At 38.3% G+C, this 16,988-nt stretch overlaps 1 protein-coding gene and 1 long non-coding RNA gene across 4 annotated transcripts in view; both read right to left on the reverse strand.

Moving 5' to 3' along the window:
• The window catches only part of LOC142830443 (uncharacterized), a 121,653-nt gene extending 114,267 nt beyond the window's left edge, over positions 1 to 7,386 (reverse strand). For both annotated transcript variants that reach the window (XR_012905682.1, XR_012905681.1), the window contains exon 1: positions 4,418 to 7,386. This is a non-coding gene — a long non-coding RNA (uncharacterized LOC142830443). The remainder of the gene's footprint in view (positions 1 to 4,417) is intronic.
• A 5,492-nt stretch (positions 7,387 to 12,878) lies between these two features.
• The window catches only part of WDR11 (WD repeat domain 11), an 88,755-nt gene continuing 84,645 nt past the window's right edge, over positions 12,879 to 16,988 (reverse strand). For both annotated transcript variants that reach the window (XM_075935350.1, XM_075935349.1), the window contains exon 29: positions 12,879 to 15,220. In XM_075935350.1, coding sequence (XP_075791465.1) covers positions 15,066 to 15,220 — 155 coding nt within the window. In that variant the 3' untranslated portion in view covers positions 12,879 to 15,065. The remainder of the gene's footprint in view (positions 15,221 to 16,988) is intronic.

The raw sequence follows: 16,988 nt of genomic DNA on the forward strand, positions 1-16,988 counted from the left end.
TACCCCTTTCCAGAAAAGGGATGCTAATGAGACCAGTCGGAATTGCAAATGCCGTGGGGGATTTAAATATCCCCCGTGGCATTTGCATAAACATGACTGCCGCTTTTTTCTGGCTCGGGGTTTTGCTGGAGAAAAGCGCCAGTCTAGACGGGATCTTGCGGAAAATAAGCCCTTTTCCGCAAGATCCCTTATTCCTACTTGAAAGTTTAGGAATAAGGGATTTTCCAGAAAAGGGCTTATTTTCCACAAGATCCCGTCTAGACTGGTGCTTTTCTCCGGCAAAACCCCGAGCCAGAAAAAAGCAGCAGCCATGTTCATGCAAATGTCGCAGGGGATATTTAAATTCCCTGCGGCATTTGCAATTCCGACTGATCTCATTAGCATCCCTTTTCCGGAAAGGGGTGCCAATGTAGACACAGCCTAGGTTTGTATAGTGACATTATGATATTTTCTATCTTTCCTTTTCCTAGTGGTTCCTAACAGCTGGATATTTTGACCACCACTGCACATTGAGCAGATGTTTTGAGAGAACTATCCATAATGATGCCATGATCTCTTCCCTATGTGGCAACAGCTAGTTTAGACCCCGTCATTAGGTATGTATAGCTGATATTATATTTTCTAATGTGCACAACTTTGCATTTATGAACACTGAAACTCATCTGCCAGTTGTTGCTCAGTGACCTCCTTTAGTGAGATCTCTGTGATTTTTATCAGCTTTGAATTTATGTCTCTCAAATAATTTTGTACCAGCTGAAAAATTTGCCACATCACTGTTTACCCCTTTTTTCTAGATCATTTTTAAATATGTTGAAAAGCACTGATCCCAATGATGAAAACAGGTAATTTATTCCTACTTTTTATCTCTTGACATTTAACCAGTTACTGATCCAGAAATAACATAATAAAGACAAGAACTCTAGGCCTTATGGAGATTAGACAATATATGTAGAAACTCTTCTTAGGCACATAGTTCTGTTTTGGAGGATCAGGCCACTACTAAGATCAGTACAATTCCACAAAGTCAGTCTTGACGGTTAGACTCAAGCTGTTTCCCATCAATTTCACAGTGGGGAACCCAGCTCTGTGGATTCAGTAGTAGGGAGAGGTGCTAGGAACTGCTGAACAATAATCAGAAAACATTACCTTATATTATTAGAGAAGGCGGCTTTAAAAAAAAGCTACTGAATCTTGTCAGGCAGTGAAAGCCAAAAATAATCCAGAAGCCATAAAGTATGTTTGTAATTAATAGAGAAGATTGTGTCATCTTGAAAAGTCAACTTGAACTTGTGTTCATTTGCCACTTTTCAGAACCCTTCTCCAGTTTCAAAGCAACTTGCTTTTGGCAATACTGGATATAGAAATCTTAAAGGAAAGATGAATAGGCTTTCTATAATTATATTTGCATAATATTAACCAGAATGCCTCTCTCACAGCTAGCTACTGACTGAACTCTTGGGAAAAGGTTCTAGAAGATTTGTTTGTTATGATGATCCATTTGCAAAGTTATATCTAATGCAACAGGGTTTTATAAAAACCTTTAACATTTAAACTGTGCTTTCCACCTCAAAAGCTCCCAAATGGCTTTACAAACCATGGGCTTATTTCTTCCTCTACATCTCTGTGAAATTCCCATTTGACACTCTGGCCTAGGGCCCTACTTTCCCATATGCAGATAACATAGGGCATCGAAAAATTTGGTGCACCAATGGGTCTTAATTTCCACCCATTTGCCTCTTTCTATCCTTGATCTGTGGTTGCTGCAGCCTGATGAGTCTTCTGGAAATGAGCTCATTAACTTAAAAGTGCAATAGCTTTCTAGCACAGGGTTTCTCAACCAGTGGTATGAGTAGGCTTAGGGGTTCTTGAGAGAAGTCTGGGGTACAACACAACTGAAATTTGGAGAAAACTGAATTTTTGGTTTAAGTTTTACAGCGCTTTATTATTTTTGTACTTTTTACACCCAAAAATTTCATCACCCGTCTGGCTACGATTAAGTTGTTTAAACAAATATGTTGCAATGGTAGAAAAAAAATTGTGCGTCTGAAAACAGTAGGTACTGGGAGTACTTATAATTTTTTAAAGGGTACTTTATAAAAAAAAAAGGTTGAGAAATACTGTTCTAGCAGGCCTATTAGCAGAACACTGACCCTGTGAAAGAGTCATTCAAGTGGCAATGAAGCCAATTAACAGGTATATTCTGTCAGATTCTGAATTTACTGTTAGTCTACAGAAACTTAGTTTAAAAGTTGCTTTAAATATATTCATAGAATATTAGAACTGGAAGGGACCTCAAGAGATGAAGTCCAGTCCCCTGTCCTCACAGCAGGACCAAGCATCATCTAGATCATCCCTGATAGTTGTCTATCTTAAATAAATATTAGTGTATTGCTGAAAATTAGAAAATCATATATTTAAAAATTGTCCCTCCCTCTCCCTTGGGCCAGGGGTTGGGCATATGTCCTCATAAATCCTAAGGTGATAGCACTGCTCTGGCTATACCTTGTTTTGAGACAGAAAATGCCCAGCTAGCTAGACTACAGAAGAAGAGTGTTTCTAGGGGGTGTGGCAGCCCTAACTCACTCTGGTCACTGACGTGGGCTATGCCCACGAAAACTCATGATACCATCTACATGTTTTGTTAGTCTATAAAGTGCTACCAGACCATTTGTGGGTTTTTTCTAAAGCATCAAAGTAATTTGTAAAGTAGCACAGAATAAATAAGAGATTGAGACTGAAAAGTCTCATTTGAAAAACCTAGATTGTGTAAATTGTATGGCATACTTCTGCCTTGGAAAGATAAAGGAATAAATCCATCTGACTATTTTGGAAGTCTACACATTTGACAACAATTTAGAAACAAACCATCATCTGCATCTATGCTTAAAGGGTTACACTGGTTCTTGAAAAAAGAATGGACCAAATTCATCACTGATCATTATACTGGCAGATTTACGCTGCAGATGAATTTGATCCAAAGAGTTGGATACTATTAGAGCAATGACTATATAGATAAATATGGCAGCTATTATACATTCTACAACAGTCAAAACTGTACATCATAACTGATTAAGAGCTGGAGTACTAATCACACTACCAGGTTCAGCCACTGTTTCTGAAATGTGTTTTGGAATCTTAACTGATACATGCAGAGTTTGGAATAAAAGTCTTCATCCAAATGAGAGACACTCTGTTTTATGCCTTTAAGGTGCCAAGTAAATACAACAACAAAGAGCACAAAAGAAAATGAAAATCCGAATTAACTAGAACAAAATATGATCAGTAGACATCTTAATAGGTTCGTGTGCAGAATTTGAACACCTAGATTCATGACATTTTGTAACAAAGACTTATTAAGTCACACCATATTCCGAATTTTTTAAAAAGTTTATCTGAAAAACTGGCATCAGCAATTTCAATAATTTGCTTAAGTGTTAGGAATGCACAAAGGAGCTGTCCAAGAACTTATGCAGCCCTGCCCTTATGAAGGCTGCCAATTTCTTATAAAAACATAAATCAAAAAACCCTTTTACTGCAGCAGCATCTTTCAGTAACACAGTCATTTGCTTGTCTCTAGGGTCCTTGTCATCTTTTACATTTCCATAAATATAGGTGGGGTGCGTTTGTACCGAATATATAGCTCTGGCCTGTAATCATTTTAGAACACAAAGTGCCAGATGATAAAACACTTCTCCTTGGGTGTGCATACCTCCCATAGAATTTCCTGTCCTCCCTGAAATACATGTGCTTCCTTCCCCCATTAGAAAACAAAAGGTTCTAGGGCTTTTGCTTTGTGGAAGATAAACATAGTTCAAGCCTAAATAAAGCAGTACATTTTTAGCATTGAAAAACAACAGAAGACAGCTCTGGAATATTTTGGATCAAGTTCTTCCATTTCTTTGCATACATATACAGGACATTAAGATAATTAGGATATTTACACTAGAGTTAACACTAGCTGCCAGTATTAACTATTTATGCGGTGGCCATTTTAATGAATACAGTAGGGTAAGGGAGTTCTAACTTCAAAATACAACAGTAACTGGAGCATGAAATTAGCCAACTACTCTAAAATGGCCAAAGCATATCATCTTAATTTATTTTCAATTGAGCTATCATTTTATTAAATTGCTTAAAATATGTATTTGACATTCCTGTGGGCACAGAATCACTGAAGCAATATGTATAATTTGATGACTGACTCTCAAACTTGACCCATTACTTTCCCTTTTTTAGAAAGAACAGGGCAGCTCTGCAAGCACCAAAATTCAGTCAAATGGACTTGCTGCCAAAGATGAAAAACTAAGGAAGTTGGTATACTTACTTCTGCAGTGAAAACCAGCTTTTCATTTCTAAGCCAACCCCCCTCTCCCTTCATTATCACCATGAAAACATTTATAATTGAGGTCTACTGTACCTTGTTGCAAACCCCACAGTGGCTGAACTGTTCAGTCGCAAGGTGTATTGTGTGCAAAATGTAACTGTGTGAAATGCCTATTAATATAAATACGTCCTCAAGAGTGAAGACAGCATGAAGCAGACCAGCTCTTAACAGTTCAGCCTTGGGATTTCCGTTTCATTCTGGTGAATTGTGGTCGTACGGGAAACATTACCAGTAAATCTCTTCATTAAAAGTCTCTATTGCTGTTAAAAACTATAATAATTAGGTTAAATCAAAACTCTAATACACATCGGCTTCTATTAAAACAGGCACATATCCAGTATTAAATTCATTAGTGGTCTTGTTTACTGCCAAAGAATTCAGACCAGTTTTTCCCTATAGAGTTGGCACATATTAGTCCATGTTAAAATGTAAAGGAAAAGCATCTCCAAATATATTTTTTTCTTCAGTTGTGACACCACACAAACATGTAACCAAACCAAAATCCATCATATTTTAGGGCATGGGGAAGGGAGGCAGGAATTTGAATCAAACAATTTATTTAAAGAGAACCATTTTATACTTTTCTAGGAGATTCTATTTCAGTTTAGCTATTGAGTGCAACATTTTTACCAATGCCTACAAGAAAGATACTATGAGACAACTGTATTATCATATTAACCCAGCCATCTAAAATGCTCATAGAAGCTAAAGAGACAAGGACCAACTTTGCCTCCCCAACTGCAGACAGCAATCTGCTCCTCCTCCCCACCCAGAAGCAGATTCCTGCTCACAGCTGGGAAAATGAAGTTGGCTCAGTTAAAGATGCTTCTTCACCCACCTTTTCTCTCTGATATTCTGGGGCCAAAATGGCTACAACAACACTGCATACAACAGTGGAGGCTAAGTCAGACATGATTCATTTTCTCCTTATATAAAATATTGCAAGTGACAGAAACTAAAAGCTACCTACTGGCAGACTGATGTGGGGAAGGAAATTTCAGAGAAATCATGGGCACAAATACAGAATCATCATGCTCAATATGGAGAACAGGCAAAATGTTATTAATTTCTGTTCCAGTGGGACATCATACATTCTGATGAGTCTATAACACTGCTTTGGGGGATGTGCTAGACCCGTGGTTTCCAACACGTTATATGTGGCTATTTGGCTGGTTGAGTGTGGCTACTGCTTCAGAGCTGGTTGGACACCACAGTACTAGACCGCATGGAAATTCTGTGTGTATTTAATGAGCATATCCAAACATTTGTAAGTATTGGACTGCTATTAAGAGATCAAGTGTGTTTAATAACTTCTTCTAATCTCCCAGATGTCTGAGTAGCAGTAAGAATACCCAGGAAATAATCCTACTTCTAGACTGCAGAGAAGTGAGCTTAGGCCTGCAGTATGAATAGCAACAAGATTGGTCTTGCCATGCTGGAAACAAAATGACCTCTCAACGATTACCCATTGGTATGACATGGCCTGGCAATGGAAAAGTTTACCCATGGGAGACAGTCAGGTAAAAAGTAGGTTGCCTTTTATTTCAGATTCAGATAAGTAGCTTAATGATAGTGTGATAATTATGAACAAGAAACATTCCCCTCAACTCTGGTGTACAATACAAATGAATAATAATGTATATTATTTGCATCTTACCTCTAGGTTATGAAATAGGCATTTGAAACAATGATTGCTCCTGAAAAGACAAATGCTTAGCAATATTACTTTCAACTAAAATATGCTGTTTGTGGCTTTTTTTTTATTAGCTCTTGTAAGAGAACCAGCAGCTAGACTAGTCTAAAATAGCATAAAATGTCAATAAGATTACTTTTTTCTTTAACCCCTCCCTCCCCCCGCCATTTTGGCACCTGGCTTCAATACAGGTTGCTAGTACTTTGAATAACTCTCTGTAAACAGCTATGAAAATGGAGTATATCAAACTAATAGGGAAATTACATTGAAATAAGAAAAAGTCATTTGCCAGATGAAGCAAAAGCATCTATGGAATGGAAAAATACATCTTTATCACATAATTCATTCATAACATCATAATCTTCAGCTGAAGCTGATTAAATTATTTCAAAATTAAAATATTTGAAATATGATCGTCACTGTCACCATGCTAGTATTACTTCAGAATTGGAAGTGCTGCAGTCAGCCATCTTGTGTTTAGACATTGCCAGTTGAAAATCAGACATCATGGAGGTAGGAAAATCTTAGGCCCTGGGAGGAAAAGCCAAATTACTGCATAAGTACCTCTGACACCTTAGCTTTACTATTGTTATGACTAGAAATGTTTTAATAAGAAATATTATTTGCTGAAAGCAAACAAAAAATTGGTCACATCCTAGGCTATGTCTAGACTACATGGCTCCGTCGATGGAGCCATGTAGATTAGGATTATAGGCAAAGGCAAATGAATCCGTGATTTAAATGATCGCGCTTCATTTACATTTGCAAGGCCAGATATCGATCTTTTGTTCCAGTAACTGAAAACAATTAGGCTCAAACGTCCCATTGAAAGCAATAGAAATTCACTCACTGACATCCTGACTCTAGCTCATCCAAGATTTTTGGACACAGCTATTGGAATTGACCTTTATATTCCCTACATTTAGGACATCCAAAAGTTCTGTTGGGTATTGCCTATAGGATATATCAGGTGTTTTTTTCCCCTTCCATTTTTACTTTTTTCTTTTCTCCAATTGGTATTACATATGCCAGAAAAACATTAGAAATGCTTTAAAAAATCCATTATAAAGTTAAAAATCAACAAGGATACATTCTAAAGGCTGTGTAGCCAGACAGGAACCCCCCTGTAATATCCATTTTGCTTGCCTGGAGCATACAGGGCACACAGAGCAGTAAAAGCCTTGAACAGAAGGCCCGGATATGCAGGCTGCTGTGACCCTGGATGGCTGTAAACAGAGATACGCCAATTGTTGACCTCGAGGCTGCGAGAACTGCCTTGGCTGGCACCTATATTGATATGAACACACAGCCGTCCACGGGGGGGGGGGGGGGGGGGGGGGAGAGGAGAGGAGTCTCTCGCCCAGTACAAAAATGTCCAGTACTCACAATTTAGTTAGCTCTCTTACAAGTGTAAATTAAGTTGAAACTCCCTTGTAAGAACTGGCATCACAAAGACAGACCAACACAATTTGGCATTTTAGATAAGAAAGAGGATATGGGCCCCTATGGGTATAAAGATGGGTCCAGCAGCACATTTACTCTGAGTGTCAATCTACCATCTATCTGCTGGTCGGGTTAGGTGATTGACCTCCCGAAATTTCACGGGGATGCCCACCTCGTATTTGTCTTTCCTAGGAATTGAGGGACCGGCCCTGGCCTGATACACTGGAGTCGAGAGGCACAGAAGGGGGTAAAAATTGTACCTGGATGTGTCCTTTGTCTTAAGTGTACACATAGACTTAGAGCTCTTTAAAGATTAAGCTGTCACTTGGTACCATTATTTCTATTTTCTATATTTATTTTCTTTGTAACCATTTTTAAGATCTATATTTTCTAGCAGATAAGAAATAGAGCATTAGCCATTGTAACCATATGATTTATAAGCTTCTTTAATAAACCTGTAACTGTTTAAGCTTTAACCTGACTCCTTCAGTTGCTGTAACAAAACCAAGCAAAATTTAAAAGAACTTCAGGCGGTAATAAGGGACAGATAGATACAGGCAGAGCTGGGCATTTGGATCGTGTCGCTTCCAGAGGACAGATCCGTAGGGGCATCTCTCAGTCTTCCCTAGGCTGCCGCTGTGAAGGGATCCTGTATCCTAGCAGTTAAAATCTGAGATGTAATAAGCTCTTCCTATAAACTCTGGGGCGTCTGTCAGCTGCCCTCCGCGAAGGGATCCCGATCCTAGCGGACTAAGACACAGACGTTAAACTCCTCAGGGCGCCCGTCAGTCTCTCCTAGACTGCCCACTGCAACAGGGCCGTTTGTCCCAGCAGTTGAAGACTCGGGTGTCTCACACACACACACACACACACCCCTGACCATCGGCTGACCAGCTGCAAGTAGGACAAGCTTATAATGTCCCAAATTCAATACTAGACAAGTGATGGTATAAATCTTTCCTGCTCTGAATTGGAGGGTAGCCAGAATGTGTATCAATAGTAATGTTTGATAATATACACTGTCCTATGAGCTACTGTAATATGCTTCATTTGCCACTTTTCACCATTTGCATTTTAATTTTCTGACCATTTCAGCTTAATTCACTGGCATGGATTGAAAAAGCAGCATTGCAGTACATTACAGTGGAAAGGCCAGGGCGCTCTCTTACAGAACACAGGGACCACTCACAGTCTGATACGTGTTTTTTAAACAACACATGGCGAGCATACTGCAAGAACTGACCCTCATATTCTTTGCTTTTGTCAAGATTTGTAATACAGAAATGAGTAATTTCCTTTTTAATGGTCAGAATGTAGTTTTGAAGTGAACTAGAGAGTCTAAGTTCTGGTCAAAAGCCAGGCACAATAAAACAGGCAGAATCTATCATGTGATCACCCTTCAAAAATGGGAAGACAGGCTTTGCCAGTCTGGAGAGTCTACCAACTTCTGCATCTTGAATCTGGCACTGTTAGTTGCTTCCAGCATAGGAGCAAATATTTTGCTGAGGAATGGCAAGACAAATGGTCTAATAATTGCAACAAGTGGACACACCATGCATTTGCAGGAGCTAGGTTGCTCAGAGAATTTAGCGATGAGACTTCAGATCAATTTAAGAGATTTAGACACATCTCCCCTTCAAATTAATGAAAAAACACATACCTAAATCCCCTAAATTGATTAGAAAAATCTCATACTAGTCTGAAGATAAGCATTTGTTAAAAACAAGTCTCTGCTAGAGAATAACTATTCTCTTACATGCTCTAAATCAATAGCTGAATCCTTATTGCATCACATTGAGCTGCAGCTAGTGATCATCCAGACTAAACCAATTCATTCTTCAAGAGTCATGAATGTTCTCTTTTCTCTGTCCCAAGGGTCAATTCCTTCAAAACAACTAAGGTCTTAGACTAGTTATTCGGATACTGGATCACATCATTATCCTGGATTGGATTTTCTTGATGCATAATAATATACTTCTTTGCCTGATGGTGTCAATTTAGAGACTGAATCCTCAAAAGCAGTTTAAATTTTAATACATTTAATACATGATTCATTTGCAATATATTACTAATCATTTTTGTACTACTATAAATCTTAACATTGTCATTTTCCATAGATATATATGCCCATCAAATATGTATGTCCTATATACCCAAATATATCAGATATCTATCCAATTTTAGACACTTCATTCAGGTAATTAATAGTCAATTTACACAGACCACCTCTGTTGCAACACAGTATTTTATAATTCAACTCTAAAGGCTTGCTTATATTAAAACAGTTTTTAGAGGACACACTGGACTTTACATTTTCCATTTAATCTAAAACCAAGAACATTCATCATCATCATCTAGGTAAGAATCATTTTAAAACAATTTGAACTTAATTTGTTTTACCACAGAATCAGATTAGACAACATAGCTCCAAATTAAAATCTTATTACAGCATCCCTGCAAAATGTATGCAAACCTCTCTCTGATTCTAAGAACAGTAGGTGGGATTGAATGAGCTTCATATAACAGCTGCACAAATTTTAAATGGTCACCCAGGGATGGGAAAGAACCTTATACAGTTATACACAAGTAATTCAGAGAGCTAAAAAAGTTATACAACTCTTCATCCTATGAGATTAAAGGCTACAGATTTATACAATGTCTTCAATTGGGTCTTGTTTTGGGACCCGTACTGTTCAATATCTTCATCAATGATGTAGATATTGGGATAGAGAGTACGCTTATTAAGTTTGCAGATGATACCAAACTGGGTGGGGTTGCAACTTCTTTGGAGGATAGGGACATAATTAAAAATGACCTTAGCAAGTTAGAGAAACGGTCAGAGGTAAACAGGATGAGGTTTAATAAAGAGAAATGCAAAGTGCTCCACTTAGGAGGGAACAATCAGTTCCATACATACAAGATGGGAAGCGACTGTCTAGGAAGGAGCATGGCAGAAAGGGATCTAGGGGTCATAGTGGACCACAAGTTGAATATGAGTCAACAGTGTGATGCTGTTTCAAAAAAAGCAAATATGATTCTAGGTTGTATCAACAGGTGTGTTGTAAGCAAAACTCGTGAAGTCATTCTGCCGCTCTACTCTGCACTAGTTAGGCCTCAGCTGGAGTACTGTGTCCAGTTCTGGGCGCCACATTTCAAGAAAGATGTGGAGAAATTGGAAAGGGTACAGAGAAGAGCAACAAGAATGATTAAAGGTTTAGAGAACATGACCTATGAAGCCAGGCTTCATGAACTGGGCTCGTTTAGTTTAGAAAAAAGATTAAAGGGGGACATGATAGTGGTTTTCAAATATCTAAAAGGGTGTCACAAGGAGGAAGGAGAAAATGTGTTCCTCTTGGTTACTGAGGACAGGACAAGGAGTAATGGGCTTAAAGTGCAGCAGGGGAGGTTTAGATTGGACATTAGGAAAAAATTCCTAACTGTCAGGATGGTCAAATATTGGAATAAATTGCCAAGGGAGGTGGTGGAATCTCCCTCTCTGGAGATATTTAAGAACAGGTTAGATAGACATGTCAGGGTTGGTGTAGACTAAGCTTGGTCCTGCCTTGAGGGCGGGGGGCTGGACTCGATGACCTCTCGAGGTCCCTTCCAGTCCTATTATTCTATGATTCTATGAAAAAGAAGGGACCACTACTGTAAGTCTACTTGTGTGCTAAAAAATATTTTACAAGCTCTCCATTGAGACACTTCAGTCACAGGGTCTCCTTAATTAGAAACATGGGTTGTGCTCCTTTTGAACTAAATTTCAGTACTGGTAAATGGCATGTTCAGAAAACCAAGAGCAAGCTTGATTTGACATATAACAGCTCCTTGCAATATAAGATCATGTAAGATATTCAAGGAGTTATGGAGCATATCTGTTTGCAAACTTAATTCCTATATGGTTTTTTAGCTTTTTTAGAACTGCTACTATGGTGCAGCAACGTCCTAATTAAGGTTGTGTTGGAGAGTTCAGTTTTGATGGGGCGCTTTAAATCTTTATTATGTAAAAATGTCATTGAAAAGACAAAAACCAAATCCACAGAATATAGACACCAAATACCATTGACATTGCTTGATAAAAATAATTGATACAATAAACAAGAGTTTAAAAATCAGCCATTTTGGTAATTATTTCAGTGGACAATCTGTATCTTTTTGCAAGGAATCTCACACTCTCTAAAACCTGTCCTTTTGGCCACAGTTAGCTCACTTGCTGGCTGCTAGAATCTCAGTTATACATCAGAAATATCTTTCTATATGTATTTTGCATGATTAAGCCATAATGGCAAGTTTGTTCACCAAAATGCACTCACCGATTTTTAATTTCATAAAGAATCTGCTGAGTGATTAATGCTGATACTCACTCAGGGAGACAAAACAGCACATCAGACCAAGAGAGTCCTTCACTCACTACCCCTGGGCTACGTCTACACTGGCCCCTTTTCCGAAAGGGGCATGCTAATTTTCCAGGTCGTAATAGGGAAATCCGCGGGGGATTTAAATATCCCCCACGGCATTTAAATAAAGATGTCCGCCGCTTTTTTCCAGCTTGTAGAAAAGCCGGAAAAGAGCGTCTACACTGGCCCCGATCCTCTGGAAAAAAGCCCTTTTCTGGAGGAGCTCTTATTCCTACTTTGAAGTAGGAATAAAAGATTTCCCTATTACGACCTGGAAAATTAGCATGCCCCTTTCGGAAAAAGGGCCAGTGTAGATGTAGCCCCTGAAGTCTTGACAAAAGTTCTCTGAGTAGGGAAAGAAGAGACTAGGAGTTTATTGACAGATCTCAGTGTATTACGACAAAATAATTTCCCAAATGCATGAAATGTAGGGCAGTCATATGTGCTGATCTGTTGGCATAAAGTGGTATCAAGGCATAGAGTTAGCATAAAGCTTTCATGCTAGAGTGCAAATTTGAGGAAGCTGAGGTACATACTGCTTTCTGATATCAGTTGTAGATTGACGTGAAAGCCTTATGGAGCATTTGATTATGTTATTGACAGTGCTGTAGACAACAGAAAGATGTAAAGGAATACACAAGTCTTTTCTCTAACTTCTTTTCATGCTTTAAGGGAGGTGGTGTGCTATAATTTTAATTGCCCCTAAATTTCATTTTTTTTGGCAAATATAAGTTTGAATATCAAAAGTGAAATTTTCAGCCTTAATGTGTTACATATGCATGAAGCTGAACTTTATTTTCCCTCACCAAAGCTAATCTTGATCAGCAATCCTTCAAGATGGCTTCATAATAATAAGGAAAGAAAATTAAAAAAGAAAAAGAAAAAGACAACACAGTCAGTACACAGGGATTTGGTTAAGCACAGTAACTGAAATATTTGAGAATTAAATCAAGCACCAGAATGGTTTTCAAGAGTACTTTTTAATTATATTTTGTGACAGTATTCATATTCAAATGGATTTCTGTAATGATTTTTACACTATCCATAATTTATGCATAAAGATAACAAAAATCAGATAACATTGTGCAAGATGTACAACCTTCATATTTAAAAGAGAAGCACGTATAAACAAATCCAGTAGGAGGGAGGTCTTTTTCAATTTTTTTTTATAACATGAAATCACGGATTTAAAATTCAAACTGTACACTAAGCATGTGGAGAATTTTATCAGAGACTTACTGAGAAATGCCTAGAGAGATTTGTCTGTGGACAGACTCTGACACATTTATTCACACTGAGCAGTCCTACAGCAGAGAATATGGGCAACTTTGGAGATACTCAGTATAAGTAAAGGTGACACATTTAGTCCTTAATAGTTGCATTAACTTGTATTCAACTACGAGTTAGGAGAAAAAAAAAGGTTAAGGCAAATGTTATTGTATATATTTTTCTAGCTAACATAATTATATGTGCTTTGTTTATAATACACTAAAGGAATGTACATTATGGTATGTGGAACATGTGGCAGGAAGAAATCAGATACATTATAGTTAAAACATTCAGTTTCCTGTTTATAGAAATGAAACTCAGATTTTCTATTTACATAAAACCCACCATGTATTGAAAATTCCAGCCTTTTGAAATTGTAACTCATAAATGCCACTTTGGCTCACAGTTAAAAACATTTCTGGAGTTAGAGATGTAAACAAATACCCAGACATATGGGGAAATTTTATGTTCTGTTACTTTTAGTGCGTAAAGCATGAAGTCAAAACAACTGCTGAGCTACCACTTTGAAGATTTAAGTGATATGCTTCTTTACAATATCAAATATTAAATTAGTTAGCGACACTAATTTAATATTAAGTGATTTTTAAAAGTAGCAGTTCCTTAGCTGACAGTTTCAATATCCTTTACTTTCATTTTGTGAATACAATGTCGCATTCCATGCAAATCATATTTCAGCAGGCAGTCTTTTCTTGTAAAATGTTTCTTAATCAATGCGACTGTAAATAAAATAGATATGTCTGCTACAAGCAACAGTAATGCAAAGGACATCGTCAAGCAAGTAGCTAGGATGCTTAGGCGCCAATACTGTATGCCTGGCACAACAATCAGGAGCAGAGACTCTGCCAGAGGCATTTTCTGTTACAAAAGCCTTGTCAACCAGGGCAGCCTACCTCACAGTAAGGTAGGGAATGAGATACTGAAGGCTTTACAATGTTGTTCTGTACAGTGCTTTCTCTACTCTCTGATGATGGCAGCACATTCAACAACTAACCATGCCGCAGCTGCTGAACTGCAGAAGAAATGCAAGAGCAAGTGTCTTAAGAGTCCTTTCTTCTAATGATCTTGAATGGTGTGGAGAGATCCTGCCATTCAGTGTGTGTGCTAGGATCCTCTCTTTTGGATCTCAAGAACTGAGTATTAGAGTGCAGGGGACCATTTATTCCTCCAGCCACAGAGGGAATTTAAAATAACATGGAATGTAGCATTTTAAAAATAACCACAGGAATACACTGAAGAAATCATTTTTGATGGTTTTTGAAAAGTTAAAAAGGAGAAATTTGTAACTATTTTTAAAGGATTTCTTGTAATTAAAGCTTTCAAAGATAATATTCAGAGCTGACTAGGAAAATGTCAAAACACACTGGACTTAACCAAAATAATTATGGGGCTTGGGAAAATCACATGGCTTTCATGTCAAGAAAACCACTGCCTGTTTTTGTGATCTACAGTTATGCCTTAACTAATTTTTCTTATTAATGTACAGAATCAATAATATATGCATATAAACTCACTTCTGATGAATTCCAAATGTCTATAAAGGTCTTTTTAAAATGAGAAAGTAACCCTTCCTTCCTCAAAACTTCACAAATCTTTTAGCAAATTTTTGAACCTTGATCTTTGCGCCTAGGATCAAAAAGTTAAAAGCATTTCCAGTTCTGTGATATTTTAAAGCCATCTCTATGCCTATTCTCAGAAGTGAGAATTTTTTTAAAAGTATGAGATAACTTAAAAACAAGTTCTGTCTTAAGTAGTCACAGTCTGCACATACAACTTTTTTAAAAGAGAGAAAATACTTCATACAATGGAATTGCATTAATCTTGGAAATGTAATCCATATCTGAAAAATCAAATGAAACTGTCATTCTTCAGTCATTTCCTCTTTAGGTTGTTTAAGCTCATTCAATAAATCTTTACCAGCTGCTCCTGCTTTCGAAGCAAACAGAATAGCACCCTGCTTAAAACCCAGTGTCTTCAAACTTCTGGCATAATCTGCAAATACCACGTGGATTAGTTTATGTAAATGGTGGTTAAGGAAAACAGAAAAGAGATAATGGAGAAGGCTCAGAAGCAGGCTTCTCTCACTCACACCCTTGTCGAAGCAAGAAATGCTGAGTATTGCTGTTAATTACTTGTTCACTTCTGAAACAAGATTCCAAGTACCATCTAAAAGCAAGTTCAAAGTAGGGATGTCAACGTGTAGTCCAGGCGTGGCCAACCCATGGCTTGCGAGCCGCATTCGGCTATTCCCCCTGCCCATCAGTGTGGCTCGCGAAGCTGCCCCTACGCCCCCTGAACATGGCCAACGCCTCCCGGCTCCCCTGTGCTCACTGGGGCAGGGGAGCTATCCGGATCAAAATGGCAGATCCAATATGGCAAACGGCAGATCCAATATGGCAGATGTCGACGGGAGCCTGCTGAAGCCAAAAAGCCTTCTTAAAGGGCCAGTGTTTTGTTTTTTTTTGCCTCACAACTTTTTGCCCCAGCTCTTCGCGTTGGACCTTGGCTCTTTGTCCAGAATGGGTTGGCCACCCCTGGTGTAGTCGATTACATGATTAATCGATAACCTTGGGTTTTTCAATTAATGCTACAGACTACATGTACTCCCTTCCCTTGCAGTCTCTGTATCAGAGGCAGCAGAATGGGGGGAGTAAGCGAGAGCTGGCACATACAGGGAGCTGGCTTTTAAGCTGACTATCTGCACGTGCCAGCTTCTGCAGAGCCACCTCCCTCCCGCCCCGCCTCCAAAGAGGTAGCAGCACAGAGGGTGAGGGGAGAAGCAGGAGGGAGCTGATGCTCAGGGGGAGTCATCTTAAAAGCCAGATCCCCATGGCACTGGCTCCTGTAGAGCTGGCACTCCTCTTCTCTCCCCTCACCTCTGCCCCGCAGTGCTGCCTCTGATGGAGAGGCGGCAGTGTGAGGAGTGGGGGAGCAGGCAGGAACCAGTACACGCAGGCAGCCAGTACTTGCAGTGAGATGCCCCCTCATGAGTAACTGCTAAAGTTTCCAGCAGTTACAGGTTTATACAAATACCCAATAGTTAACAATCCTACTTCAAAGCACAAATGAAGGCAAAAATTCTAATGCAAATGATTTTACAAATAGCTGTTCAGCACCATTATTTCAAATAATCTAATGGAAGGAAAAAACTAAAAAACAAACATCTGATGAAGGTTTATGGAAATTCATTTCAACAGACACAGATACAAAAATACAAATCCAATGTCTTGTGACACATATTAGTTTTCTAATGGTACAAGGGTCCTATTTGTAACAAACTGTAATAATTTGGGATGGTCTATACTATAGGACTCATTTGTAGCTTTATCAGCTGGAAGAAAAAAGGTCCTCCCAAAATTCATGTAAATACTAATCTCTATAAAACAGCCACACTTTTCTATAAATAAGCACATTGCTTAAAATAAAAATAAATCATAGTTAATTTTCTAAATGATGGTTACCATTTTCAAGATGCAACATATTAACAGAAGTGTATATTGGAAGAAACAAGCTCTTGGGTAGTTTTTTTTACAGTTAAGCTTCTATCTCATACTATAATTTGATGTTACAAACTTCAAAACTGACAATCCTTTTACAATAAAGAAAAAATATATTCTTACTAGCAAACACTTCAGGGGAGCACCAAAAAGACCTCAAATTTTACATGCATTGTGATGTACAATTTTAAAAAGATAAATGCCTCATTAACCTGTGTCCAGTAGTAACCAGCAATTTAGCTCAAGTTCAATCAGCACCCACATTGTGTCATGTGCTTCCTTCCCGT

The sequence above is a fragment of the Pelodiscus sinensis genome, chromosome 8, assembly GCF_049634645.1.
Source record: "Pelodiscus sinensis isolate JC-2024 chromosome 8, ASM4963464v1, whole genome shotgun sequence".
NCBI lineage: Eukaryota > Metazoa > Chordata > Testudines > Trionychidae > Pelodiscus > Pelodiscus sinensis.